The 27,642-nt window shown below is 48.9% G+C and overlaps 1 protein-coding gene across 21 annotated transcripts in view; it reads right to left on the bottom strand.

The window, feature by feature from the left end:
* The window catches only part of NFASC (neurofascin), a 96,108-nt gene that overhangs the window by 23,940 nt on the left and 44,526 nt on the right, over positions 1-27,642 (bottom strand). For 6 of the 21 annotated variants that reach the window (XR_011339069.1, XM_069876036.1, XM_069876042.1 and 3 more), the window contains 23 exons: positions 26,985-27,090; positions 26,605-26,801; positions 25,713-25,835; positions 25,380-25,550; positions 22,338-22,388; positions 18,148-18,259; positions 17,000-17,184; positions 16,448-16,579; positions 15,742-15,885; positions 15,277-15,388; positions 15,012-15,178; positions 14,281-14,428; positions 13,167-13,291; positions 12,219-12,254; positions 11,318-11,419; positions 11,007-11,204; positions 9,998-10,068; positions 8,816-9,038; positions 6,494-6,609; positions 5,024-5,228; positions 2,911-3,033; positions 2,146-2,319; positions 331-366 (listed from right to left, as the gene is read on the bottom strand). Coding sequence is in view for 20 of the 21 variants with exons in the window: in XM_069876036.1 (XP_069732137.1) it covers positions 331-366; positions 2,146-2,319; positions 2,911-3,033; positions 5,024-5,228; positions 6,494-6,609; positions 8,816-9,038; positions 9,998-10,068; positions 11,007-11,204; positions 11,318-11,419; positions 12,219-12,254; positions 13,167-13,291; positions 14,281-14,428; positions 15,012-15,178; positions 15,277-15,388; positions 15,742-15,885; positions 16,448-16,579; positions 17,000-17,184; positions 18,148-18,259; positions 22,338-22,388; positions 25,380-25,550; positions 25,713-25,835; positions 26,605-26,801; positions 26,985-27,090 (3,057 nt within the window). In the remaining variant the exon portion in view is untranslated. The remainder of the gene's footprint in view (positions 1-330; positions 367-2,145; positions 2,320-2,910; positions 3,034-5,023; positions 5,229-6,493; positions 6,610-8,815; positions 9,039-9,997; positions 10,069-11,006; positions 11,205-11,317; positions 11,420-12,218; positions 12,255-13,166; positions 13,292-14,280; positions 14,429-15,011; positions 15,179-15,276; positions 15,389-15,741; positions 15,886-16,447; positions 16,580-16,999; positions 17,185-18,147; positions 18,260-22,337; positions 22,389-25,379; positions 25,551-25,712; positions 25,836-26,604; positions 26,802-26,984; positions 27,091-27,642) is intronic. The other 15 variants (XM_069876043.1, XM_069876037.1, XM_069876041.1 and 12 more) reach the window with 11 other exon arrangements.

The raw sequence follows: 27,642 nt of genomic DNA on the forward strand, positions 1-27,642 counted from the left end.
TTAAAAACCTCTTCAACAGGACAACTTGACTCTCATTTTTGGCTTGTCCAGCCTGTGGCAGCTGCACTGGTTGGTGGGTTTGGCTATCATTAGGCATCTGGGAGGCTGTTAAGCCCTGCTTGGAGATGTTTTAATCTTTGCAGACCCCCCCGTCTTCTAGAGCCTTTATCCCTGCTGCCTGTGGGGCTTTGTTTTACCTGCCGTTGTTTGATATATGTCCAATTTAAGAGTCCTGACACTTCACCTTCCCATTGAAAGGGTTAATGGAGTGCATGCTTAATTGCCAGCACACGAGCGAGAGTGGAGTGAGCCTTGCCCCATGCCTGTTACCTCCTCCAGCTGGTACGGTACCTGGGGTTGGCGTGGCTTCAGAGGGCAGCGCCAGGGATAGAGAGGGGAATACGAAGAAAGCATAGAAGAGAAGGGAAGAGAAAACAGAGGAATATATAAAACAACCAAAACACACCACCAAGAGACTCGGGACCACTTGCACACAGTCACCAGAGACTCGAGAGAGAGAGAGGGAATAAATGCATTAGCCACAGCCCGTCAACCTCCTGTGCATCAGAGCCGCCTGCACAGGGCAGAGAGAGCAGGGACGTCCCCTTGGAGAGGGAGATTACCAGTTAAACATACACCAGCTCTGGTTAAACACACACCAGCTCCGCAGCAGGGATGCCAGTGGTGTCAAGTAAGCAAAGTGCTTAAGCGGGTGCTCATATCTAATCCCAGCACGGAGCGGTTTTGACACTCTGAATTTTGCTTTAGTTTTTCTAGTCTGATTTACCATCGGTGCTGCCTTGTGCGGGTTGGAGCCCTTGGTGCAGAACATCAGAGAGATGTATTTTATTTAAACTTCTCAGGTGAATGAGTCTGGCAAGCAGAAAACAACTTCTGAACACATTAATCGGTTTCCTTTATGTAATCTGCTTTTTTTTTGATTCCAAACTCCTCTGTCGTGTAGCTTTAGAGCAAGCACCTTCCTATCCAAGCAGGCACCTTACCTTGTCATGCTGGCATACGCTGTCCCTGCTCTTTCCTGATACAAATCCACTAAACTATGAACAACAGCAGTTGATTATGGCTATTATTTAGCTGTGCTCTCTTAACAGTCGCTGTTATCAGCATATAGAAACAAACCCAGTACAACAAACATATATGAAACAACTAGAACTGTTGATAACTTCAATCCAGTCCCTGTGCTCTAAGAGTTTGTGCAGCAAAGCTATTTTTTTAAGCAATGACACCCCTTCTCTTATGTTTGCCAGGGTATAATTTAACTGATTTTTTTTCCCAATAGCATATGCAGCCCCATCCCCATCCTGTCACATCAATTAGCGAGGCTGCAGCCCACCCCAAGAGGTGTCAGGAAGCATTTTCTTTCCACTGGGTCATCAGTAGGACTTACTTTTCTTACTCCAAGCCATTAGCTGAGGAGGGGGAGATGGAGGGAAGGAGACAAAACCCGCATTAAATCAGAGTGCTAACCAAATCATAGCTCTTTTAGCAAATGCTACGCCAGGAGAGAGCCAGCTTTTGTCTCCCCGAGTTCCCTCAGGGCTCCTGAACTTTCACTTAGTTTGATGAATGTCCCACAATGGGCATTTTATCTTATTATGAATCTGAGAGTTGAGGTTTCGCTTTGGAGGGTCAGGTCAGCTGCTGGTTATGGGGTGACAGGGAAGTGGCACCCGAGCCCCTGCCCGGGGTTCACTGCCTGGAGGACGCAGCTGCTGCACCCCCTTGGAGCCACAGGAAAACCACCCACATCTCCTCCTTATTTAGCTCAAACAGAGACTGCGGAGGGGAAGAGCAGAGCTTCACCTTTTGCGAGATGAGATCGAGATGCTCTCCTCCTCCAGGAGCGTGTGAGGACTGCTAATTGCTTAAGGGTCAGCAAGGTGGTTCCTGAGAGCAGCAGACATTCCCCCAGTCACCCCTGTGGCATTTCTACTGCAGTATTTGCTCCCTGTCACTCATCTGTGTCTCTGCAGCAGACAGTAGCTGTGCACCACTTACTATCTTGTACTAGTTGCCCTGTGGACCACCCTCATTTCTGACCTGCAATTTTTGGTTGATAGATGTAACCATCTCCCCCACAACCCCTCAGGCTGCAGAGCCAGAAGCTGTTGCTGCTCCACATACCTTCATTCAGCAGGGCTGGCGACTCCTCCACTAGGGTTTCTCCTTCGCCCACCTGGGTCCGTGCGCGCAGGAAGAAGCGATAGCGCGAGATGGGGTCTGTCCTCTGGATGGTGAACTTTGTCTGATTGGGAGAGAAGTTCTCTACCAGGGTCCGGCCCGTTTTGGATCCGTTAACTGGGGAAGAAAGGCAAGCGGTGGTGGCTTCAGCCTTGTTTCAGAAAGACACTGTGCTGTCTCTGTCATCATCTCCCCCCCAGGGCTGTGCTCAGAGCTAGAGCTGCTGCTAAACACACTTCATCTAGGGCAGCTGGGGAATCTGCTAATGGGGACATTTGGGATCGTACAGGTGGTCAAGGAAGGGTTTAGCGCAAGTGCCAGGGTCTCAGAGAAGGCTGTGCCACCCCCAGCATCAAGCTGGGCTCTGCAGTGTATGCGGCACCCCTCATCCAGCCAGGAGCTTGTGTTTGAGCGAGCACATAAGCTACTCGGACTGCTTTAAGGTCTTTCTAAATCAGGAATCAAACTTATTCCCCTTCAATAGTTGAGCCTGAAGAACTGCTGAGCAGCTGCCCCCCAATCTGGTTAACAGCAGCCACTCAGCACGGCTCCAGGTCTCCTCTCTGACACCAGCGCACCTCAACGTGTGATGAAAGTCTCCAGTTCCTTATGGAGAGCTTTCCATGCTAGGTGAGGAGGTAATTAGCAGTGAGGCAAATACTTAATGACTTAATTATGATCACTAAGAAGATACCACGTGGAACGTACAGGCTTGATATCTAAGGCTGTATCCTGTGAGGACTCCATTGGGATGCTCTGGGTGATCCCACTCCAGATTGATGACTTCCAGATTTGGCTGCCGGATTCTCAAATACCTGGGGGAGCTGGGCACTTGGGAGGAGGACGGGACCAGGAAGGAGAGGGAAAGAAGAAAAACATACAAGATAACATACCTTACAACACTATATACATCGCAGGCTGACTGATACACTCAAGACGCTCATAAATTCACACGCAGGCAGGTAACAAAGATCAAAAACTGATCGGAGTGCCAGAAACCATGCGCCAGCCCAGGGTTTTCAGCAGCGTGAGTGCAGGGAGCAGAACCCAGAGCAGCTCTGCATGCAAGCCCAGCCCTGGCAGCACCATGCGCTCGCTGGAGCTGGAGGAGGCACCCACAGAAGATGCTACAGCCGTGAAGCGGAGCTGAGATACAGCTCAAGTCCCACTTTTGCGTGTTGTACACATTAGTGCTCTTGTTTACAGCCCCCACCCAGCCCCAGGTTCTCATCTACTTCTCTGTTGGAACAGTGGAAAAGAGTAGAGAAGCTTCTCTTCTTGCAAGCATCTTTGTGTTATTAATGTCTAGAGATGTGCAACAGGGAGCTGGCACACAGGTCCTTACCCTGAGGAATAGCTGCTGCTATGACTGCTTATTCAAAGCTAGTAAAGGAAGCATTATACATTCTTGAATTAAATGATTCTCCTGGTTTACTCATCATTGCGGTTGCCTTAACTGGGGAAAGAATCATAGAATAGTTTGGGTTGGAAGAGACTTTAAAGATCATCCAGTTCCAAGCCCACTGCGATGGGCAGGGAACTTGGCTTTCTGACCTGAGAGATTAGCAGTTTATATTTTTAAGCCATTTGGGGTTGGAAAAGACCTTAAATGTCATCCAGTTTTGCAGAATATCATTCAATCTCCTAAACATCAATAGACAGTCGATAAAATCGCTTAGTGGTGTAGGGAAAAAAAAACCATTAGCAGTTTACTTATGACAAGAGTAAACAATCAGCTATAATTGTTTCGATCAAAGCCACTCACGTATGGATATACCCACCCTGAATGTTCTGTGCCTCCAGAACACAGGTAAGGAGCCCTATCAAAATGCTCCTGACTGCAAAATCGCCCTACTGGAACATAGTCCTTGCTTTTTAAGCTTTTTAAACAGGCTTAATCATAGCTGGTCAATTGAAAATCCTGAGCAAATGACAACAGCATCCAAGAAAATGTTAAGGAAGAAAGAGCCAGGACTGGGAGACTTGTGCTGCTTGCACAGCAGGAATAGGATGAAGAGGGAGACCCCACAGGGGGTTTGTGTTAGCTGAGATGTTTCCAGCCTCTACTGTTCTTTCTCTCTTGCATTTTTGTAACATACTGTGCCAAACACATCCGTGCTGTGGGAAGATTCATTGCCAGCCCCTGAAAGTGCAGTTCCAACAGAAAGTTCCTGGCGTGTCTATAAATAGCTCCTGTGACAGCAAGAAAATTAAAATCTCAAGTTCATCCTTGACACAAGCTCTTTAAACAGAAGAATGAGGTGCTCTCGCCTTAAAAGCCTGACAGGGGTATTAGTGACATCCTTTCAGAACAAAAGTACTGAGGTCTTACAGAGATTCTACTGCCTTTTTTTACTGAGCGAGATGAATGCGTTCACCCCCATTCCACCAACCAGCAGCACGGGGAGGTGCGGTGACATTTGCAGGTCAGGCAGCAAATCAAGGGCACGGTGCTGAGCCTCTGAAGAGGCTTTGCAAATATTTCTCTTGTTCAGCCTAAAGAGCTACTTGCTGATGGGTTCAAAGCACCCGAAGGGGATTTTTTAGATGGATGAGCCAGTGCCAGGTGTAGCTGCAGAGATGTCACCTACCCCGCGGAGAGGAAGGTGAGCGGCAGTGCCGTGTGACAGTGATGCTACCCAGAAGATGCTGCACAGGCTCAGCTAAAATATTGTCCCCTAGGGCACCTCCCCAGTGACAACCCAGCTCTGCTGAAGAGCAAGGGCAGCTCCCGCTCCGCTCTGCAGAGCTGAACTCCCCAAAACCTCTCCCATCACACACCTGAGGGACAGGTGCCTGCACGACCCCTCTGGGAACGTACCTCCTTCTGGTGTAGGGAACTCCTTAATTTCACTGCGTGGCCCATCTCCTCTCCCGTTGGTTACAACCATCTCAAGCTTGTAGTTGCTGTAAGGAAACAGCCGGGACACTATGCCCCGGTTTCGGTCTCCAGGAAAACTCACATACTGCCGTTTTTTGGAGACCCACAGGTTCTTCAGCAAACTACTGTCTCTCCAGAAATAGGCCTTCAAGAAACATGCATGGCAAGTGAAGCTTTTCCCATTTAAGTGTAATTTTTTCTTTTATTAACAAAGCATATCAAAACTGTGCCTTCCTAAAGAGCAGCTCTTGGCTGCAGAAGCCTTTCAGAGCAATTACTGAAGCTCCAGAAGGTCAGTGGTGTTACAGGAGGAAGAGGCTGAGCGTGGGGTTAAGCGCTTACCAAAGGTCATGGAGTTAAACCAGCTAAGCTCACACTACAAAGAGCTGTTTCTGCCTCCTGAGCACTAAGCATCGAGTAACTCTCCTTTTCTACTTGCATTAGTGCCGTAACGATGTACAAGGAAAGGTGGGACGCGTCTAGACACAAAAGAAAGTCTGAACTTGGAAAGTCTTCCATTTGAAGCCCCGACTGTAAATCTTATTTCATGCAGAAATAAGATTCATTCAGAAAATAGACCAGAATGATAGAGCAGAGGCAGAAATAACTGAAAGCAGTATCCAGGGAGCTTGCTTTATGCCCAGTGGATTATTGGATTTGAAATGCTGTAACTGTTTGCAGCACATGTGCTTTTGGTGATGTCTTAAACTCTGATAGAAGGGGCTCTGTCCAGACTTTTGCTTGTTAGTCTGTCCTCTGCACATAAACCCTAATATTTTACCTTAGCAGTAAATATTCAACATCAAAAAGAAAAAAAAGAAAACAAACCAAACACAACAGGATCTGTGCTGTCTTTAGTTGCCAGTTAGTGCAAACTGCTGGGTTTAGGCTTTGGAGGGGTTGGTGTTGATTAGAGGATGATTTAAGTATTTTGAGGATGACACAAAAACTACCTGGTTTGTACCTATCTGAGATCATTTTTCCCAGAGGCAGCTGGCCCATGGTTCTGGGCACCTCTGGAGCCAGGAGACACCTCACTGCATGGGTAGGACCACCCTGAGCCCCTCTCTGGGTGCACAAGGGCAGCTCTGCTTGCTTTATCTGAGCCCCCCGAGATCCTGCAACCAGGGACTGGGAAGGGCCAGCCCAGCACCGAGCCCTTGGGGAGCAATGGGAGATGTCCCCAGCCCCATCCAGGTGCCACAAGGAGCGAACCAAGCCCCTTAATTTCTGATGCTGCTCCAGAGCAGAGCTCAGCCCCTGTGCTTTGCATCCAGCTACGGCAAAAGGGTCGTGATGGCTGGAGGAGTTTTCTGTCATCCCCATCGCAGGCAGCTCCGTCACGGGAGCCACCTCGGCTTGCGAGAGGGTTAGCTGTATTAATAGTGCCGGAGAACCGGTTTTGCTCACTCTGTACTCCTTGAGCTGTCCCTGGATGGTGTCCAGGTGCACTCGGGTCCAGGTCAGAGCAATGGCAGTGCTGTTTAAAATTCTTATCCTAACATCCGTAGGCGCAGCCTTGGGATCTGGGCGTTCAGGGATAAAGCAGAGTGTATGTCAGGCAGTACCTTGGAGGTCAGACAGACAGACGGACGCCCCTTCGGCCCCCTCACCATGGTTTCCCCACGGCAGCATCGCCAGGCGTCTGCAAACTGGGGGAGCAGTGGCCCCACGCTCTGAATCTGCCATCTGCTGGCACCCCAGCCAGCAATCTTTTCATAGAGACAACCATTTCCTTTTCTCCCTCCTTAATTTTAATTTTTAGGGATTTCCAAACACGATAAACCAAAAAAGCAGCGACAGGCCAATTCTCAGCTTCCTGGCTGCCCTCATTTAGGGAGAGAGCAGACCCTACAGCTCTGCAGATGCAAGGAACAGCATCACTTACCTCTGCTCCCCTCACTTTCTCCTCATCATCTACATGCTTTAAAAGCTGATGGTTGTTAGCAGTGCTCACACAGGAAGGAGGGGGGGAAAATAAACACATTTCACTCAGCCAGCCAGCATGAGAATATTCGTGATCCAGTTATCGCAAGGCTGCCTACACGTGGCTGTGAGAGATCAGGTCACCAAGGAAGGGGTCTGGCTCACCTCCCTTGCTGAGTGAAGGGTACTGGCAAATCATAGGATAGTTTGGGTTGGAAGGGACCTTAAAGATCATCTAGGTCCAACCCCTGCCACAGGCAGGGACACCTCCCACTAGATCAGGCTGCCCAAGGCTCCATCCAACCTGGCCTTGAACATCTCCAGGGATGGGGCAGCCACAGCAATCCAGCCCCCTCCTGCTACAACGGGCTGGCCACTGTTAACCCAAGAGTTACAAAACCACCTGTTATTTCCACATTTAGCTGAATTTAAGCAGAATCTGCTGTTGATCCAGTTGGGATTTTACCTCCTACTTACAGGTCACCTGCTTGGTATGTAGAAACCTGGAGTTATTTGTGAAGCAATTCAGACATGACAGAGCAAGGTGTAGGTATTTTTGCTGGATTTTGAGGGTTTTTTTACCTTGTCCCACCTCTTGGGATACAGGCAGGAACGCATTTGTGTCTGGGGTGGGATATGGCACTTCTGGTCTCCCTGGTTTACCTCCATGTAAAACAAGTGTGCAGGCTCATTCAGACCCGCCTAAACTTCAAAATTATTGCACAAGTTTTCAACTGAAACTAGAAAAAAAAACCTGGTAGTACACAGGGAGGTAACACAGAGATTATAGAATCCCTTGGAAAAGACCTTCGAGGTCATTGAGCCCAACCGTACCTGTCCAATACTAAACTATCTCAATGATACGATGGGTCTTTTCCAACCTGGTGATTCTATGATCTCCCTAAGCACCTCATCTGCCCATCTTTTAAACTCCTCCAGGGATGGGGATGCAACCACCTCCCTGGGCAGCCTCTGCCAGTGACCAAGAACCCTTTCAGTGAAGAAGCTTTTCTTAATGTCCAACCCAAACCTACCCTGCGTTCCCTCTTGTCTCATCACCTATCAGCCTAGAGTCATGGACGGTTGGCTGGTTTGTCTACCTCGCTTCTTGGTAATCCTAATATCACAGAGCCAGGCACCCACAGTGCAATTCAGATTTCTTTGAAATTAAAGCTGTTGGTAGCCAACCACATTATCCTAACAGCAGAAGGATAATTGTAGTCCTGAGTCTTGGATGCTACAAGCACAGAAGGTGAGGCCAGTAGCCCAGAAAGAGGGTGAAAAGAGATTAAACAAGCTGGTTGCTGTTCTGCGTGACCATGTGGAGAGGTTTAAAAAAAGATAAGCTGAGCCAATGGTGTGTTGCAAACAGGAGCCCAAGCTGGGACCTTATCAGAGAGGCACAAGAATCCAGTCCAGGAGGAACCAACACCTTTTTGACCATTTGTAGCATCTTTTATCCGAGATTAACTCAGTGCTCTACAGATGTTGGGGGAAATTTTAATGTGGTTTAATGGAATATAGCTAGAGCTCATCTTAATTGAAATCCTGCTGCTTTCCACACCCAAAGTGTTCTCTCAGTCTCACAGAGAGCAAGAGAGAGGCTGTGGGTCATGCAGGCAGCTCCAGGCAGAGCCCAGAACAGAATCTCATGGCCAACTGTCTTTCTTCCAATGCCTGGAACTGGATTTTTGTGCCAAATTGAGCAGTGCTGTGAACACCTCCTGGGCACAGGTGCCAACCCACTGACCTTGGGTGGGATCCTGCCCTGAAACACTTAGGATCTCTGGCTGAGAAAGTACTCACAATCTTCCCCTGAATAGCCGATGACAGTGTCAGGCTCGGGTGCTCTACCAAAGTCATTCTCTGCCTGCACTTTGATCTCGTAGGGTACGTAGATGGGTGTGTTCCAGACAACATGCCTTGGGGTCTTCACTGTCTCATTGTACCAGCTCCCCCGGATGTCTCTTCGCCTCCATCTCACGATGTACCTGAGGTTGGGTCCATAAGCTTGAGTTGCATTCAGAGGCTTAATGGACCAAAACAGAAAAGAGAAAGTGAGAAGGAGAAAGAGCAACTGTGTCTCTTTTCCATGGGGCTCCAAAAAGTTCAATTCAGCAGATGGTTCTTATTCCATGCTCCATCAGCAAATCTCAAAGGAGGTCAAGACTTTTGTTCCCAGAGATATACCTAGTCCTTGCCCTCCAGACCCAAGGCAAGACCAAGAACAATATCCTTATACTCCAATCCATACTCCCACTGCAGCTTCATAGAATCATAGAGTGTTTTAGGTTGGAAGGGACCTTAGAGCCCATCCAGTCCCACCCTCCCTGCCATAGGCAGGGACACCTCCCACTGGATCAGGGCCTCCAAGCCCCATCCAACCTGGCCTTGAACCCCTCCAGGACGGGGCATGCATGACTTCTTTGGGCAACCTGGGCCAGTTCACCCTCGAAGGAAAACATTTCTTCCTAGGATCTCATCTCAACCTCCCCTCTTTCAGCTGAAAACTGTTCCCCCTTGTCCTATCCCTGCACTCCCTGACCCAGAGCCCCTCCCCATCTTTCCCAGAGCCTCTTTCAATGCTAATGCCTCCTTATTTCTATTCTCCCTGCATGCGCTGGCTTATTTGTGGATGACACCTACTGGTCCATGAAGAAAAGCAAGAGCTGCTCTGTAAGCCCTATATAGTGCATGAGGAATCAGAATCTGAACATCCTTACTAATCTGTCTCTGTGATTCAGCATCATTACTTTGGCTTACATAGTTATAAATTATAGTTTTTATCACAAAATTTCTTCTAGGCATTAACAACGGTCCCTCTTGTAGATGCATCTTCTGCTTTTTCTTTCCTTTATGATCATTAAGGTTGTGATATTCTGTGCGGTACCTCACACGTGCTAGAGATGTTGAGTTCTCTGTATCTTAGCATCTGTGACCATAACAGGAAGATGCTGGGTGGCTGTCAAGCATCAAAGAAAAACTCACCGTCCATGTTATCTCCATGTTGTTTTTTTGGGTCCCTGCACCTTGAACTCCTGTTGGGTTAAATTCAGGACCTAAAATTCACATTAAAAAAAAAAAAAAAGAAAAAAGCAGTTTATAATGCTGGAAAATAACCATTTTGAGTGGTTAAAACCTCTTTACTGAGAAAGCCAGAAATACTTCCAAGACAGAAGTTAATGGCCTGATTTTTCCAGAAGTTCCCATTCAGGTTAATGGAACGCAAGACTCTCAGCACTCTTGGAAACCAGGCCAATTAGTTAGGAGCCTCTTTTTTTCCTCCAGAATGTCCTAAATTTTTGAAAGAAAGCCATTGTGAAGCAACCCCAGGAGCCAAGACTGACACTTTTGCAATGTGAAACAAGAAGAGTAATGTCAAAAGCCAACACTAGGTGCCAGTAGATGCTGCAGAAGGGTCTCTGCGATGGTTCAATGAAGAAATGGAGCAAACTTACTAAGCTTCTTGTGAATTCCTCCTATGAGTTCTCCCTAGTGTTCCACAATGTACACTGGGCACACAAACTGAAGACCTAAGGGTTGGTTGAGGACTTGACTTTACTCCTGCATTGATCCGGGCTTCCGGCCAGCGCGACAGTAAATTAGCAATTTTGGAACAAAACGCCTTTTGCTTGTAGCCAATTTACACTTGAGTCTAATTTTCCAAGAGACTTTTAAGCTTCCTGTGGTCAGAAAGGATGAAAAGCTTTCTTTAGAAAGCTTCTCTGTAAGGTGAATCTGGGCTTCCCTTCAACGGAGTGAACTTTGCATAAATCTTTCGTGAGTTTTGCTGCTCTGCAGAACCTCAGTCATCGGCTTGAGGATGCGATATAGAAAATTACAGCCCAGCACATGCATGGACCAGCTCATTCCCTCAACCTGCGTACATCTGTTTCTGTTATAGGAGCTACAGACATACACAAAGGAAGAGTCTACAGGAACGGTGGTGGCCAGGTGCTAAGAACAACATCAAGTCACTCTGGTAGGTGCTACTCACGTGCCCCGTTGGTCTGGTATCGTTCGGAGGGCACGCTTGGAAGGCTGCTGCCCACCTCATTCACCGCAATCACTCGAAACTGGTAGTTGACATATGGAGAGAGGCTCAGGGTGGCTGAGTTGACATTCCCGGGGTACCTGGAGTGGTTATGCCACGTGCCAGGTTGGAACCGATCCTCCTCAAACTGCACGATGTAGTCTGGGAGAGAGGATGGAGCAGTAGGTTAAGGGCTCAGCTTACAAGGAAAAATTTCCCTCCACCGTGCAGAAGAAAGCATGAGGATTGCTGGGCGTGAGGGTCTGGCAGCTGACCTGTGATGGGGCTGTTATTGTCATCACCGGGAATCCACGTCAGCTGTACACTCCTCTCGGCCAGGTCTGTCAGCTCCAAGTCACGGGGCCGGTCAGGTCGTTCTGTTGGCCAAGTAATAAGACAAATTAGGCTGGGATTGCCCCAGGAGCTGGGAGTCCCAGTTCCCATCGCGTCTCCTGGGTAGAGAAGCCCTGGCCATCTCGGTTTTAAGCAGCCGTCTAAGCTCATCTAGTCCAACTATCAGCCCAACCCCACTGTGTCAACTAAACCGTGTCCCAAAGTGCCATGGACACACGGTTTTTGAACCCCTCCAGGGATGGAGACTCCACTCCTGCCCTGGGCAGCCTCTTCAGGGGCTTCACCACTCTGTCAGTAAAGAAATTGTTCCTAATATCCAATCTAAACCTCCCCTGGTGCAACTTGAGGCCATTTCCTCTTGTCCTATCACATAAATCCAAACAAATAGAACAGAAAGGACACAAAACCTCAATCAAAATACGTACTTGTTAGGAACGCTCTGGCCACAATTCTGGTTTCTCTATCTTGTTACAACCCACGTGGTCGCACAGAACCAACTCACGCCGGAACAGTAATAACATCTTTCCAGGTAAAGGTCAAGGGATTCAATGTGATATTTTTTCCTCCCATCAAGACTCACCCTTTCCAGGTGATTCTTGCACTCAGGAGCTGGCACTGTGGGACGTGAAATTATGTGACCCAAGACCTTTCTACCCACGGCCATCTGGATGCGTTTTCAAGGACAACATGGACAGGACTTGGAAGCATCGGCTCCCAGTTTTTTCAACCGTTACACCTAGATTTTCTGTTGGCGTGGCGGGCAAGGCAAAACAAAATGAATTTCCAAACCAAAGGAACCCCAAATGAATTAGTGGCGATTACCTTTAGGTAAGTCTCGCAAACGGTTAGCGGGGACGGCTGCAAGGTAAGACAGTGGTTGTTAACGGTGTTAGTTTAGTCATTAAGCTTGGATGGCCAAAGGAGCACCTGGCAAATACAAAGTTACACACAGTTACAGATTTCAGAAGGATCCAATCCTGCCTGGGGACCACAGTGGGCACATCCTTCCCCCAGACACCCCCAAGCAAGCTCTGCACACCTTTATTCACCTTCTAGTACGCAGCAAAGGGGAAACACCAGTCTGCCATGGGGTTAATTAGCTATTAGGGGAAAAGGAAGGGGAATAAATCAAGCCAAGTCAAATTATTAGGGATACAAGATTCAGATTGCACTGTGACTTTGGTGTGTACTGTGGGTCTATGCCAGAGGTGCTGGCTGGTCAGGGTGGTCCTGGGAATGCAGCACGTTGGCAAGATCTGAGGTGAGCAATAATAGGGACTGATAAATCTGTTTTGCAAGCAGATCTCACAGTGGACATTAAAGGGTGTGGGGAATGGGGTTAGATTTGTCACTCCCCATACTGGAAAGGGGACAGGCAAGGCTAGAAGTGGCTCCTCACCCCCTGGTTCCAGTGCTGCTCAGCAGCCTGACATCCAGTTAAATTCACTTGCAAATTTAGGACTGTTCTCAGAGCTTCAACATCCACATTTGGGTATTTTTAGCTCTGTGTAATAACTACCCTCTTTTTTTTTTTGTCTGAAATGCAAGTTTCCTTCGACTCCAGTTCAATGCCATTGTCTGAGTCTGAGATTAGGCAGCACGTCCTTGCCGAGTCCTGCAGCAACAGAACAATTGCTCTGCCAGCATCTCCCTCAGCATCTCAGCTTCAGAGGACAATTCTGTGATCACAGATCACCCTTTTCAGTCTGACCTTGAAGTCAATCTCTTGTATTAAAAATAAAGCTCTTTGCACCGCGAGGACAGCTTTACCTAGTACGGTGAGGTAGGCTTTGGCCAGGTCCTTGTCCAGCTCCGTGCTAGCGACGCAGGTGTAATCCCCTTCGTCCTTTTCAGCCACGCCATATATTGTCAGACCATCATCTTCTTTCTTCATCCTTTAAAGGGATGAGAACGATCATACAACTGTGCCTAACCACATCAAGCAGCAGGATCGAAGTCTAAACGTTCGCTGATAAAATACATCAAGGAGCCCAAACAGAACAGAAGCACGTCTCTGTGCTGGAGATTTGATCAGCTCAGGATCATTGAGTTCTTCTTGGAGACCTCATTTCCTAAGGAATCAGCAAATGTGCCCTGGTATATATCTATAATAATCTCTGTTTTAGGAAAATCATCTGACCTCTGACTGGCTCATGTCCCATGACCAAATCTCCCTTCAGAAAGGGGGCAGCTATGGAAAGGAAATTACAACTGCACCACTTGCAGCAGATAAATAGTAATTTTCAAGTAGCTTGTTATTAACCCACAGGTTTTCTCCTAAAAGATCTGTAAATAAAAAAAACACGGCCAAATTCTTGATTTACTGATAAGTCAATTCTATTTGCTAAGCAGTGTCTGTTGGAAAGAGACACATTAAAAATATCAAGAAAAGCAAATGTTGCCTAGATGGGAACTCAATGTTTGTCCATGTTATTCCTGCTGATTCCTGAAACACTCCATAAAAACTCATAGAATCACAGAACCGTGGAATAGTTTGGGTTGGGAGGGACCTTAAAGCCCATGCAGTCCCACCCCTGCCCTGGGCAGGGACACCTCCCACTGGATCAGGGGCTTCAAGCCCCATCCAACCTGGCTTTGAACACCTCCAGGGATGGGGCAGCCACCACTGCTCTGGTTTTTCTTCCTAAAATCTCATCTTAGTTTCCCCTCTTTCAGCTGAAAACCATTCCCCCTCATCCTGTCCCTGACCTCCTGGATCAAGAGCCCCTCCCCAGCTTTCCTTGAGCCCCTTTCAGTCTTGGAAGCTGCTCTAAGGTCTCCCTGGAGCCTTCTCTTCTCCAAGGTGAACAACCCCAACTCTCTCAGCCTGTCCTCGGATGGGAGGTGCTGCAGCCTAAGACCCATGAGACTGTTCAACACAGACCTGATTCCCATGTACAGGGGTGCATCATCTTTCAACCAGGTGACTGTGAGTTTCAGCGTGGGGTCATGCTTTACACGGCAGTGGAGGCGAGGCATGGAGCCCCTCTTCACCACCTGATCTTCTGGTCCTCTCACAATCCTGGTTGGGTCTGCACAAGGTCAGAGAGAACGCGTTAGGCACCAAATCACCAGATTTGGCTCAGGAACTGTATGAAAAGCAGTGTTGCTGGGAAAGGACCTGAGTGCATGTCCAGTGCTTGTCCAGCTTGCTATAGGAAACCGCTTCTGGTAGAAATACTTGCAACTAAATGAATTTAACAAGTCATTAATTCATGCTGACCCCTTAAAAACACACCCAAGCTTTCTGAGTCAGCAATCAGTTTTGCTGAACAGGGAAAGCCCTGGTGAAAACTTGATTCAGAAAACATTTTATTGCTGTCAGTTAACCCTGAGGAACACTTGGTATTTCTCTTTGTATTGCTTATGGCATCTCACAGCTCAATATTCACACAAAGTCATTCTCCAGCTTCAGTATATCCACCAACTTGTGGTTTTTTCCAACATTAAATGGGAATCTCTACCATTTTACAGCTCCAAATTATGTAGCGCCTGTTGTGCTGACAGACTGATGGAGCACACAACCAACCCTCCCTTAGCATCAATCATTATTTCTGCTGCAAGTTCCAAAAGATCCAAGATAATGGTTTGACCTAGAGCCCTTCGTGCCCCTACCTTTGACCTCCAGACGAACCTGGGCCTCCGCTTTACCCAGGATGTTGGTAGCAACACAGGTGTAGATGCCCTGGTCCTCCTTCCGAGCCATGTTCATCTCCAAGCTCCCGTTCTCATGCGCCTTGTAGTTCCCTCCATCCAGCGTGTTCCCTTGGCCATTCTTAAACCTCATAACACCACAAAGTGCTATTGTAAGGGAAGAAAGAACAGGAAACCTCCCCTTCCCACCCCTCCGGACGGGCAGGGGACGTGCTGCAGCTCTTACCATCTCAGGGTAGGGATCGGTGAGCCGAAGAAGGGGCAATCAAGCCGAGTCCTGTTGTTTTGAATGACCTTGATGAGCTGGTTGCGGGGGGCCAGTATCCGGGGAGGCACATCTGCAAACAGAAAGAATCGCAGCCATTGAGGAAGAAAACCTTCTTCCAGACCACTGTTCCCTTTCCAGTCTTTTCATCCTCCCTTATCTTTTATTTAGTCTTCCTTGTTGGCACTTTCAAGACTCAGTAGAGCTTCTCTATTCCCCCTCATCTCATGAATCTTAGTGCCAACAAGACTTGCTCAGCCTTGTCCAGCTTTGCAGGTCATGGTAATGGACTTTAGCCGCAAAGCCCCGTTGCAGAGGTCACGTACCTTTGTGCATTAGCCTCAGAGTAAATAAAAACAAAAAAAAAGAAAGCAAATAGAGAGGGAAAACTTGAGTATAGGGTGCTCATCTTCCATAAGTCCTTACCCAGGACGCTGACAAAGGCATTGGCAAGAAGGTAGCCGTGCTCGTTGGACGCGTTGCACTGGTACACAGCGCTGCTGCCGATCTGCGTATCTCGAAATACAATGGTGTCTCCAGCCACCTCTCGGCTCGGGTTGGGGGGAGAAGCTTCAAAGCAGAGAGCACTCTTTAAATAAAACTTTAAATTCAAAATCACAAGAGTCAATATCATTACACATCTTTCTGTCTTAGCTCCGATAAAACCAGATGATGGTACAGGACCTCCTCAGCCTACAATGACACAGTTCATCGAATCATAGGGTGGTTTGGGTTGGAAAGGATATCAAAGTCCACCCAGTTCCACACCCTGCCATGGGCAGGGACACCTCCCGCTGGATCAGGGTGATCAAACCTCATCCAACCTGGCCCTGAACACCTCCAGGGATGGGGCAGCCACCACTGCTCTGGGCAACCTGTTCCAGGGCCTCCCCACCCTCACAGCAAAACATTTCTCCCTGAGATCTCATCCTAATCTCCCCTCTTTCAGCTGAAAATCATTCCCCTCCTCCTGTCCCTTCTCTCCCTGATCAAGAGCCCCTCCCCAGTTTTCCTGGAGTCCCTTTAATTACTGGAAGCTGCTCTAAGGTCTCCGTGGAGCTTTCTCTTCTCCAGGCTGGACAACCCCAACTCTCTCAGCCTGTAATGGAGATACAGATTCTTCCTTGCTCACCTTCTATAGGTTCGCCGTTCACCAGCCACTGTATCGCAGGTTTGGGGTTCCCGTTGGCTCGACAGACCAGCCTCCCATCCTCACCAGGAGCCAGAATGAGGTTTTGGGGTTCATCCAACCAGTATGGAGCAGCTTTAAAATACACCAGCGCACCAGTTAGAAACACAGCAGCACTATCTCATCCGAAATCCCAACCTGCCTGCACACCACTGAACTAAGACGTGAAAACACCCTCCTCCTGAGTGGATTTTCTTGGGTGGATGGGAGCTGAAGAGACCTCATCCCCACCCTCCGCGGCCACAATCCTCCTGTTTGGCACAAAACTGCAACCATTCATATCAGTGAAGCTCTGCTGAGTTACATGAGCTGAGACCACATCTCACGCTGCTTTTAGGTCAGTTTAGACAAGTTTAGGTTGGATGCAGGACATTGGCAGCCCCTGCAGAAAGCCCTGGCTCCTCCTTTCAGCAAACCAGAGCATCCCCTCCCCTGCACGTCCCCTCAGCTTCTGGTTGCAAAGGTAGAGAAGATGTTGAGGTAAAGATGACGTACCCTTCACTCTCACCGAGATCGTGTGGCGGATGCTGCCCATCTTGTTTGAGGCCAAGCAGAAATACTCCCCAGAGTCTTCCTCGGAGACGTTGGAGATACGAAGGGCTTTGTTAAAGTTTTCCAGCTTGGTTTTGCCTGCTGGGAGCTCTCCTCCTTTCTTGTACCACATGATATCTGGTGCTGGTCTAAGGAGAAGGGAGGAGAGAAACGCTTTCGCAAGACAAGAAAAATACTCCTAAGAAAACAGGAGATAATCCCACACTTGGAACCACTCACACCCAGGAAGAAGGACTGATCTGACCCCTGGGGCACCCTCCTTCCTACCACAACCCCTAAAGGAGGACCCTGAGCATCACCAGCTGATCAGCAACAGGGTCCACCTCGTGCTGCCAAAGTCTCAAGACACTTCTGGAGGCACATGGACCCCAAGTATCCTCACCCACAGTTTATACAAGGAGATGTTTAAATAGTTTTAAGGACAAAAGAGCAGGGAGATATCCTTGGACAGCAAGTATCTGAGGACACCTGCTTCTCTGAGAGGAGGGAGCTGGCCTCTTCTCCCAAGGGACAGGGGACAGGACAAGAGGGAATGGCCTCAAGCTCCACCAGGGGAGGGTCAGGCTGGACATTAGGAAAAAAAATTTCACGGAAAAGGTCATTGGGCACTGTCAGAGGCTGCCCAGGGAGGGGGTTGAGTCACCTTCCCTGGAGGGGTTTAAGGGACGGGTGGATGAGGTGCTGAGGGACATGGGTTAGTGATTGATGGGAATGGTTGGACTCGATGATCCAGTGGGTCTCTTCCAACCTGGTTATTCTATGATTCTACGATTCTCTGAACAGAGCTTCAAAACTCAGCTCTGCTGCTCATGATTGACGTGACCATTTGGATCTATGATTCTGCGTAGCCACACTGGGGTTGGGCTGGTGGTTGGACTGGATGATCTTGGAGATCTTTTCCAACCTCAATGATTCTACGCTTGCTCTGAGCTCTTGTCTTTCAAGTTGGTTATGAGAGTATTGTTAAGAGAAGTTAAAAGGAAGGGAATAACCCCTTTTCATAGCCAGAGGTGCTTCCCCTGGTGATTCAGCATCGTGGTCCCAGATTATCCCGCTGGGGACCACGCTCTCAGCCGGGAAACGGTACGTACACTCCTGAAGCAATGCACTCCAGCAGGAGATCCACCCCTCTCAGCACCATCTGACTGCTTGAGGTCCCGTAAGGATACATGAAGCTGGGAGTAGTTTCCGTAATCCCTCGGGCTGAAATCAGCAGGAGAGAAAACAAACAAACAAAACAAAACAAAGTGCTTTTAAAGTCTCCTTTGCCGCAGCGACGGGGAGAGCGTGTGTGGGGCCAAAATACACAGTGCTTGTCAGGGGGATGCTGGCAGGTTCCCAGCCAAGTTTGGGATACTGAACTCAACCTCTGAGGTACCTGGAAAGCAGAGAAGGGCTCAAGGTAATGTTTAAAGTCAAAAAAAAGGGGTAGAGAGAGGATGCTCTGGAGGCGAGGAGGTAAAGAAGCAGCAGAGGATAGGCAGAGGGAGCTGAGCTGTGGGGAAAAGCCCCACAGCATGAGTTCCCACCTTTCCTGCCCATCCCAGCCTCTAGCACAAAGAAATGGGTTGAAATCAGATGAGATTTGGAACTACCGATGGACAGAACATGTAATGAAGGACATGAAGAACAAGTGGACACAGGGTTTATTAGGAAAACTGAGCCAATTTGCCACAGAGATCTCCGAAATACAGAGAGTGTTTCTGCTCTCTGTGGCTCTGGCAGCACCAAGAAGGTTTCCCACCCTTCTGCAGGGCCTGGAAGGATAATTCCCTTTGGAAAGGAACAACTTAACAACCCAAATGACAAATTTCAGGACTGGACAGGAAGGTTGCATAGGAGAAAACCAGGGGAAGACACAAGACAACTCTCTACACACAGCAAAGGTCTCTTTGTAGGGAAAAAAAATTATTAATGGAATAATAAATTCCATTAATAAGTGGAATTATTAAACTAGGTCAGTGAGGACAAAACAGGATGAGATGGGCTTGAAAGCAGCAGTAGCAGAGATAGAGGTTACGAGATTAGGAATGGGGATGGAATGGGTAGGGTTGGCACAGTGTCACTGCAAAGACCAAAGCAACCCATGGGGAGGGCTCACCCCAGTGAAAGAATGGAATCTTGGAGTGCAGACCAAGCCCTCTGCTGCTTCCCCAAAAGCTTCATTCACTCAGTGAGCAGGAGAGAGCCAGGTGTACCCCGTGACGTGAGGTTTTGGGGATGCCCATGTCTATTTGGGAAGCCTCCACCTGAGCTCTGGTAGGGAAAAAGGGCTGGGAAGAAGGAGGGGAGAGAGGGCAGGGGCTGTTGGTGGAGTTCCCATCAACCTGCCTTATGGAAAGGTTAAGATCAGGCTCATGAGGGATAAAAAACCCAACCCCAGGAGTTAAACTCCTTTGAAACATCTCCGCATCTGCTGAACTGCAGCCACACGCACGTGTCCCACCGCTCCCCGCACGCTCACAGGTTACGGCAGGTATTCCTCAGCCCGTTAGTTAATTATTGGATTAATGGATTACAACAGCAGGAAAATCCTGCCCCGACCCTGTGGTTTGCTTGCTCACTTCTGGTGAGGATCTTGTTCCTGGGTAAAACCAGCCCGTGCCGGGGCTCTGCAGCGGCTGCATTTAAAATCAGCATTTATCAACAGCTCCCATACCTCCACCAAGCTCATGAGCTGCTCACGTGAGTGGGATACTATTTTATCAGTCAATATTGGCTTTTATTAACCAACAGTCTGCAGCCTGCTCGCTCCCACAATGAACCTGTTTGCTCAGGAGCCGGGGGCAAAACTCGAAAAGAGAAGCAGCAATGCAAGCCAAATTTTATGAGCCATTTATTAATGATGAAAATTAAAAATAAGGGAGATAAATTAGTACCCTGTCCTCTTGTTTAATAAAGCTAACAACAACACTGCGTGGCTGATAAGCTTTTTTGCCTTAGTACAGCACTACTAATAAATATTTTGCTATTTAGAACAGGGAGTGGCTAAAAATCCAGGCAGAGGTACTGATCCAGCTCTGAACTTGCATAAGCTACAGCTGGAAGCTGTCAGACAAGGAGCAACGTCTCACTCATCGCTCTGGATGGAAAACTGGAAAAATAAATCCCATGGCTGTTTATTTCTGCTCAAAAATAGACTCTGCTTCCAATATATTGTCCCCATCTCAATGAAATGAGATCCGTTCAGCTGTGAACAGGGGAGCTCAGAAACAGCCACTTCTCATCCCAGAGCAGCCGGCTGCTCCCTCCCCACAGTCCTGACCTGACGGCATCTAAAAATTGTACATCAGCTCGCATTTCTACTGAAAGGCAATAATAGGAAAAGGCAATACAGACACATCCCATCTGTTCGTCTCCTGCACAGCTTTAAAACATCCCGCAGGTTTGCCAAAATAACAAAAACAAAAAGACAAGAAAGAAGGACAAAGCAGGCTTTCATTTCCATTCTTGTAAAAGGGTGAGAAACTTCTGCTAATAAAATATTTAATTAATCCTTTTAGATAGCTTTTTCCTTCCTAATTGCCCAGGCAATTAAGCTTTGAAGCAAGGAAATCATTGCATCTGCCATGAGCTGTGGGGACAAGGGCTTGGTTACATCTCCCATCGTTAACCTGGCCCTCGAGTGTGGTTTGAAACCCATGTCCCACCGACCACCGGTGCCCACGTCCACGCCAGCGGGTCCCATGTCCCTGAGATGACCTCAAGCACAACCAGCCTGCACCCTTGCAGCTCTTCCCATCGAGCTGCCCCACGAGCCCCGCAGAGCCCTTTGCCAGCTGGCTCTGGAGCTGAGCCCATAATCGCACCCCAAAGTCCAAGGTCCAAGAGACCCAGGTCTCCCAAACACCTAAATTGGGAGGTTGATGTCCCTCATCCTCACTCCCTTGCCCCTAAGACTCCTTGCATTGCTACAGCTGGTTCCAGTGCAGCTGGAAAAGTCATTCCAGGGAGAAACACAGGGTTAGCAAAAAGAAAAACAAGGGCGGAGGGTGAGATTTATTTTTGATCGGTTCATTAACTATTAAGAAATTGTTGGTTTGGAGCTCAGATTCGCGCAGGGGCATGAGTGCATGATTTGAATCCACTGGGCCCATAAAATATCCCAGGAGACATTAAGTGCAAATAATTAATATAATGCAAGTAGCAGGCAGTCTGAATGCAGCTGTGAATGGAAATCTGTAAGACTGTGCAGATATGACCTCATTTTCCTAACGAAGTGACTATTAAGCATCCCTCTTCCGTGCCTGGACAGACATGGAGCAGGAGATCAACCACCACGGTGACTCTTCCTCCTAAACCCGCAAGGGCTGACACAGAGAAACGGTGCCCGGCCAGCGTGAAGTGTTTCTCTTTGAAATACAAACATCGTTTGCACTGCTGAGGTGCAAGATATATTTACAGGAGAGCTCACCATTGAGTTTCTCTTAGGTCCCTGGCCTCGCATGCCTGCGAGGGAGGCATCTCCTCCTGCTCACCTCCCGTTGAGGTGGGATGCTCTTTATGCAGTTCCCATTGATGTGAGTTTTGTTGCTAATCCCCTTTCCCAGCCATTTCTGCAAATATTTTCAGGCTGTGCCCAGCCTATTTGCTTCCAATCCATCCCCAGGGCAGCGACTGTGCCCCAGGGAGGTGCGTGAGTGTGCGCCTGAAGCCTAATTTTTGAGTTGGGATGGGCTTCTCCCAGCAAACGCAGGCTCCGAAGGTAACGTCCCTGCTCAGACAAAGAGTGAGAGCCTCGTGAAAGCCTCCAACCCTTGTAGAACCTCACCACAAAGGAACAAAGCACCAAGCTTTTGAGAAAACCAAATACTCCTTTTCTTTTTGCTCCCAGTCACTGCCTGCGTTCAGCTGTACGTACAATAGATGCTCTTTCTGGAGACAGAGAGAGGAGGAATGGTGTGCCTCATCTTTAAATCATGAGCTTTTGGTGAGGACAAGCCACCTCTCCGTTGAGGAAGCAAACTGGGTTTGCTCAGACACAGAGTTTTTCACATGGGCCAGACCCTATTAATTCAAATGCCTCTCAAGCTGAGCTCTGCAAACCCCGATAATGAGCTTCAAACTCAATAATTCCAATTTGTGAACACTTTGAGGGGATTTTGCCGCTGTTTAGGTAGGTTTTGTCCTACCCGGTTTGGCAAAGTTGAGGCTGAGCACACGAAAGGGGGTGTTGGGCACAGGGGAAGGGCAGTCGCTGCCCGGTTAGCGCGGGAGATCAGTCAGGTTAGGCAGAAAGGGGTTAAACCGGGAAGGTCTCCAGAAGCCAGCGTTGACTCACCACTGTACATGGCAGTGTGATTTCGTAAAGACGTTTCGTTATGGGGTTTCTCTGCAATAAACAAAAGACCATGAGCGTACCGAGTGCCGCGAAGCAGGCGAGGGGAGAGGCGGTGAGGGGGGAAAACAAAACTTCATGGAACACAAGAGCGGACAGGCAGCAGCAGGGACACAAAAGCACTCAGAGCGTAGCTGCCTTCCAGGACAAACAACATCACACAGCAATAAAGGAGAGGAAAAGAGGACTGTTTTCCTCGTACGAGATTTGAAGACAAATAAATATAGGAAAATTGCATCATAAACATTTCCTTGAAGTGTTTCTCATTTCGATATAAAGACAACCCAATTCAATTTAGAATCATGGAATGGTTTGAGCTGGAAGGGACCTCAAAGCCCATCCAGTTCCACCCCTGCCACGGGCAGGGACACCTCCCACTGCATCAGGGGCTCCAAGCCCCATCCAACCTGGCCTTGAACCCCTCCAGGGATGGGGCAGCCACCACTGCTCTGGGCGACCTGTTCCAGGGCCTCCCCACCCTCACAGCAAAACATTTCTCCCTAAGATCTCATCTCCATCTCCCCTCTTGCAGCTGAAAACCATTCCCTCTCCTCCCATCCCTGCCCTCCCTGATCCAGAGCCCCTCCCCAGCTTTCCTGGAGCCCCTTTCAGTCCTGGAAGCTGCTCTAAGGCCTCCCCAGACCCTTTTCTTCTCCAGGCTGAACAACCCCAATAACTGCAATTTGGAGAAGAAAATTTCTTTTCTCTCCCTTTCTTAACCGTGAACATATTCCAGCTACTTTTTCCTAGCATAAAGCAGAGGTTGGATCCAGCGAGGCAGCAGTGTAACGATGCAGGAAAGCATGGCAAATGTGAACAAATAAAAACAGTAATAATAATGAGGCCCTAAAAGCATCATCTGCTGTGAAATCCCTTTTAAATACAAGATAATTAGATTGTGTTATATGGAAAATATCAGCTCTACAATAACACACTGCTCTCATTTACTGATGTCCTCCACCAGGCACCACCTGAAGGAGAATGCTCATTGTCCCCCACGCTCTGCAAGGAGGTGGGAGATGCCCCATCCTGGCCCACGGCTGCTGGAGCATCCTCCTTAGCTCACAGCGGTCCCCAAAATCCTGTTTTGGCATGCGAGAAGGTCCTAGTTCCCACCAGGATGTGGCACAGCCGTGTTGCAGCATCATCTACCCGACAGGAGCTGTGGTATCTAGGTTGGCTTCCAGTTGTGACCCTGAGCCTTAAGGCATCCACCGCACCCTGTGCCTCTGTGCAACGGGGTCAAGAGAGCCCCAAGAGCTGAACCTGGCTACAGCAGAGGAACTCTCTGCAGGGAAAGGCTGCATTGATCCCCCAAGCCTTTGCGTTCTTCTCATTTGAACCCCACACAATGATTTTTCAGCAGCTGGTGAACTTCACCTTAAGCAGAGCCAAACACTCCTGGCTGAGATGATTGAACAGCTCGAGACAAATACAAGCTCGTCTCCTTTGAACACTGTACATGCAAAGAATCTTTCGCACCATAACAGCTGAGAAATTAGAGCTTCAGGTCTTTATAAAGGGACTCAAGGGGTAGCGTTTGCAGCTATAATGCAGCAGGTAATTTCAAAGGAAAACTTAAGGAGAGGGTCCAGGATTGGTGCAAGCTGATTCTCCATAGCCTGGGAGCAAAATGCTGCACAGAAACCTCTCGGGACTTCTTCTGCATCTTTTCTAGAGCTTGACAAGAAATGTCAGGCTGGAGCCTTTGGAGGCTCAAATGACGACAAGTCTTTGTTTTCCAGAACTTCTCCAGCTCAAGTTCTTCTCTAACACCTAACATAGGAGTTCATTTGTCTATAAACAAACAAATAATCTTCGGAGTTAATTACCAACACACATTCCTCACCATTAGCAAAAGGCCTGTTTATAATAGTTATATTGTTGATTCTCTACTCAGGAGAAGCTGCTATAATGAAAGTGAAAACACTCTGGGTCCAATCTGCTTCTCGCATCGCTGTCAGGTCACTTTAATAGTGTTACTTCTCATTTAAGCTGCTGCAAGATCAGACTAAGCTCCTAACACTAGGATTCAGGAGCGCCTTATGCTTGCTTTGGACAAGAGCCTGCTCCCCAAAACACAGCCTTGCATCTGCCTCCTCCCAGTCTGACCTTACTGGGAATGGGAGAACCCATGCTCTGCAGGACCTGCATCAACGCAAAAGCTTCATGTTCTGCAGTGTTCAGCTCACGTCCACCCTGCCAGCGTCCAAGAAATGCGTTAGCATCATGAACGCACACTCCTTCTGGAGAAGAAACTTCTGGTGGCTGGACCTGCCCGTGGAAAGGCTCTTCACATGCCTGGAGAGAGCCATGCACGTGCCTGTCCGGTCCCCTTTGAGGAACTCCTCACAGGGGTGAAGCTGAGATCTCTGGCCATCCTAAGCATGTCCCACGTGTACAGGCTCAGAGCCCAAAGGCTCCAGCCCTCCTGCCCACAACGTCCTAGAGCAAAGGAGCTAAACAGCAGCTCAACAGCAGCTCCTGGCTCAGCAGGGAAACCCTGAGCTGCGCGAGGCTGACACGCACTCAGTCCCCCCGCACAGCACCAGCGCGGCCAGGGCTTCCCCGTAAACCTAAGCCTGGAGCAAACCAAGGCTATTTCCAGTTTTTCAGACTAGGGAACGATCACTTGGTATTATTCGGTTCCCTAAAGATGGGAGGAATGCCCCATCTCATCCAATGCTTTCTGGTTTATCCAGACACACACACACTTAGCAATACCTGCACCAAGCTCCCTCTGCAGCCCATGAAGCTCTGAGATGCTGGAAGGAAACCAGATTTCCACCTAAGGTTTTCCACCTAAGGACTATCATTCCTCATCCAAAGAGATTCCTGTACTATCCTAAACTAAATGAAGGAAGCCACATTCTCCCTGGCAGGTCTCAGTGCTGTGTCAAGAGCAGAAACGGAGCATCTAGAAGGAAAAGCCTGCCCGAGAGAGGCTGGGGAAGACCCATCCTGAGCAATCACCATGACACTTACTGGTTTTCACCTTGAGGGTGTAGGGGTTTTTCTGCTGGATGGTGTGGGTAAAGTGGAAGCGCGCGTTGCAGCTGTAGTCGGTCTGGGCATCCTGCAGCATGACGTTGGAGAAGTACAGGTCACCGTTCTGGCCCTGGGAGACACGCTTGTCCTGGTGGATGGGCTCCATGGCTGCAGAGAGAACGGGGATTCAGAGCAAGGGTGGGTGCGTAAAGGAGAAACCCCACACCTAAGCCATGCATGGTTGCCTCCAAGCTCTGAACTAGCCGTAACAACATTAAATAGCTATTTGAAACAAGCACTGCGGGTGGTGAAAAGGTTCTCCCAACTCACAGCTGCTCATCCAGAAGATGACGGGAGAGGGCAGCCCAGGCGGTGGGTTGCACTGCAGACTGAGTGGGGCGCCTTCATCCACCTCTATCACATCCACCTTCTCCTTGGGCCACAGGGGAGACTCTGCCAGAAGAAGTAAAGACACCACGTGAGGACGGGAGGGTGGAAACTTCGCAGATCTCTTCCCACTGGACCTGGCCTGGTTTCAATGGAGCAGCCTCAATGCAAACTTCATTTCTATGTGTGCAAGACTCCCTTAATTCTACACCGAGTGTTTCCAAATTAGCTACAGCCATAAGCCCCATGCCTTCATCTTGGTCCTGTGGCTGGATACGCCCCAGCACAGGTATCAGATGAAGCAGGCAGAGATGTTTGAGCATTCAAACAGGAGAACAGGCCTTATGAGGAACGGCTGAGAGAGCTGGGGGTGTTTAGCCTGGAGAAGAGGAGGCTGAGGGGAGACCTCATTGCCCTCTACAACTGCCTGAAAGGAGGTTGTGGAGAGGAGGGAGCTGGGCTCTTCTCCCAAGGGACAGGGGACAGGACGAGAGGGAATGGCCTCAAGCTCCACCAGGGGACGTTCAGGCTGGACATTAGGAAAAAAAAAATCATGGAAAGGGTCATTGGTCCCTGGCAGAGGCTGCCCAGGGAGGGGGTTGAATCACCTTCCCTGGAGGTGTTTAAGGGATGGGTGGACGAGGTGCTGAGGGACATGGTTTAGTGATTGATGGGAATGGTTGGACTTGATGATCTGGTGGGTCTTTTCCAACCTGGTGATTCTATGATTCAATATTCTCCATGCATCTTCTACAAGACCTCATATATCACGTGAATAGCCCCTGCTCTCCTCGAGGCTGCCGGCTGCTTGCTCTGTGCCACTGCTGTTACTCACTAGACACTTGGAGGCGGATTTTGCTGGAGAGAGCGGTGCCGTAGTCGTTCCGGGCGAAGCACTGGTACTCGCCCTCATAGTCCTCCGGCCGCCCCCCACTGTGGAAGTCGATGACCAGCGTTCCTGATCGCCATCGCATGGACACCTTGGGGTCCTTCGCCACATTGAAGAACTTCCCGTTCCGCGTCCAGGAAAATCTGCAAGCATGGAGGAGAGGTTGGGTTTGTAACTATGGACCATACTTACTTGGTGAGAACCTTACCTGCGGCTGGATTGGCTGATGGTGTGAATGGCACAGCTCGACCGGAGGGGAGCTCCTCCAGAGCCAGCTTTAATGAGCAGCAGAGCTTCAGCGTAACAAGGGTTGTCGATGAACTTACGTGGGAATGGGGTTCCCTTTGGCTTCGCATTCAATGAAGATGTTATCCCTTGGGTCGACGATGTAGTCCTTCACAGACTGCTTGGTGATTGTGGGGGGCTGAGGCACTGCAAAGCAAACAAAAAGCCGTGAGGAGGGTTGTGCAAAAAAAAAAAAAAAAAAGGTAAACCCCTTCTCTGTCATCCTGCAGCAGATCCTGAAGGGATTTCAGCTTCTTCCCTGGATGCACAGTTTGCTGTTCGAAGTCCTTCAATACCTAAGGAAATTACCACAAGCATTTGTTGGGGTGCTAGCATCACCTCTTGGACTGTGAGCACTGTTCAGCTTCCCTTTTGGGACAGAGAAGCCCCTGTCTCTCACTCAGGATCTTGATCTTATTAAGAAATGCCACAGTTACATCTTCCTGCTACCGCGGATTGTTTAAGTCAGACTGAAAGGTATCCTGGAACCTCAAAGACAGCAACCACAGCTGGGATAGGGAGCCACAGAGCTCAAAGAGAGCTGCAAGACATTTATAGGTACTCCCTATGAAAGAAAGAGGCTCAAAACCTCCCAGAGGAGCACAGCACTGGGGTTTAGAAGAGCAGGGCTTGTGCAAAGGGGCACATGAGCCCAGCAGCCAGTGTGGGACCAGGCTCTGGCCCTGAACTCTGAGCAGC

Source organism: Phaenicophaeus curvirostris, chromosome 24, assembly GCF_032191515.1.
Source record: "Phaenicophaeus curvirostris isolate KB17595 chromosome 24, BPBGC_Pcur_1.0, whole genome shotgun sequence".
Classification (NCBI taxonomy): Eukaryota; Metazoa; Chordata; class Aves; order Cuculiformes; family Cuculidae; genus Phaenicophaeus; species Phaenicophaeus curvirostris.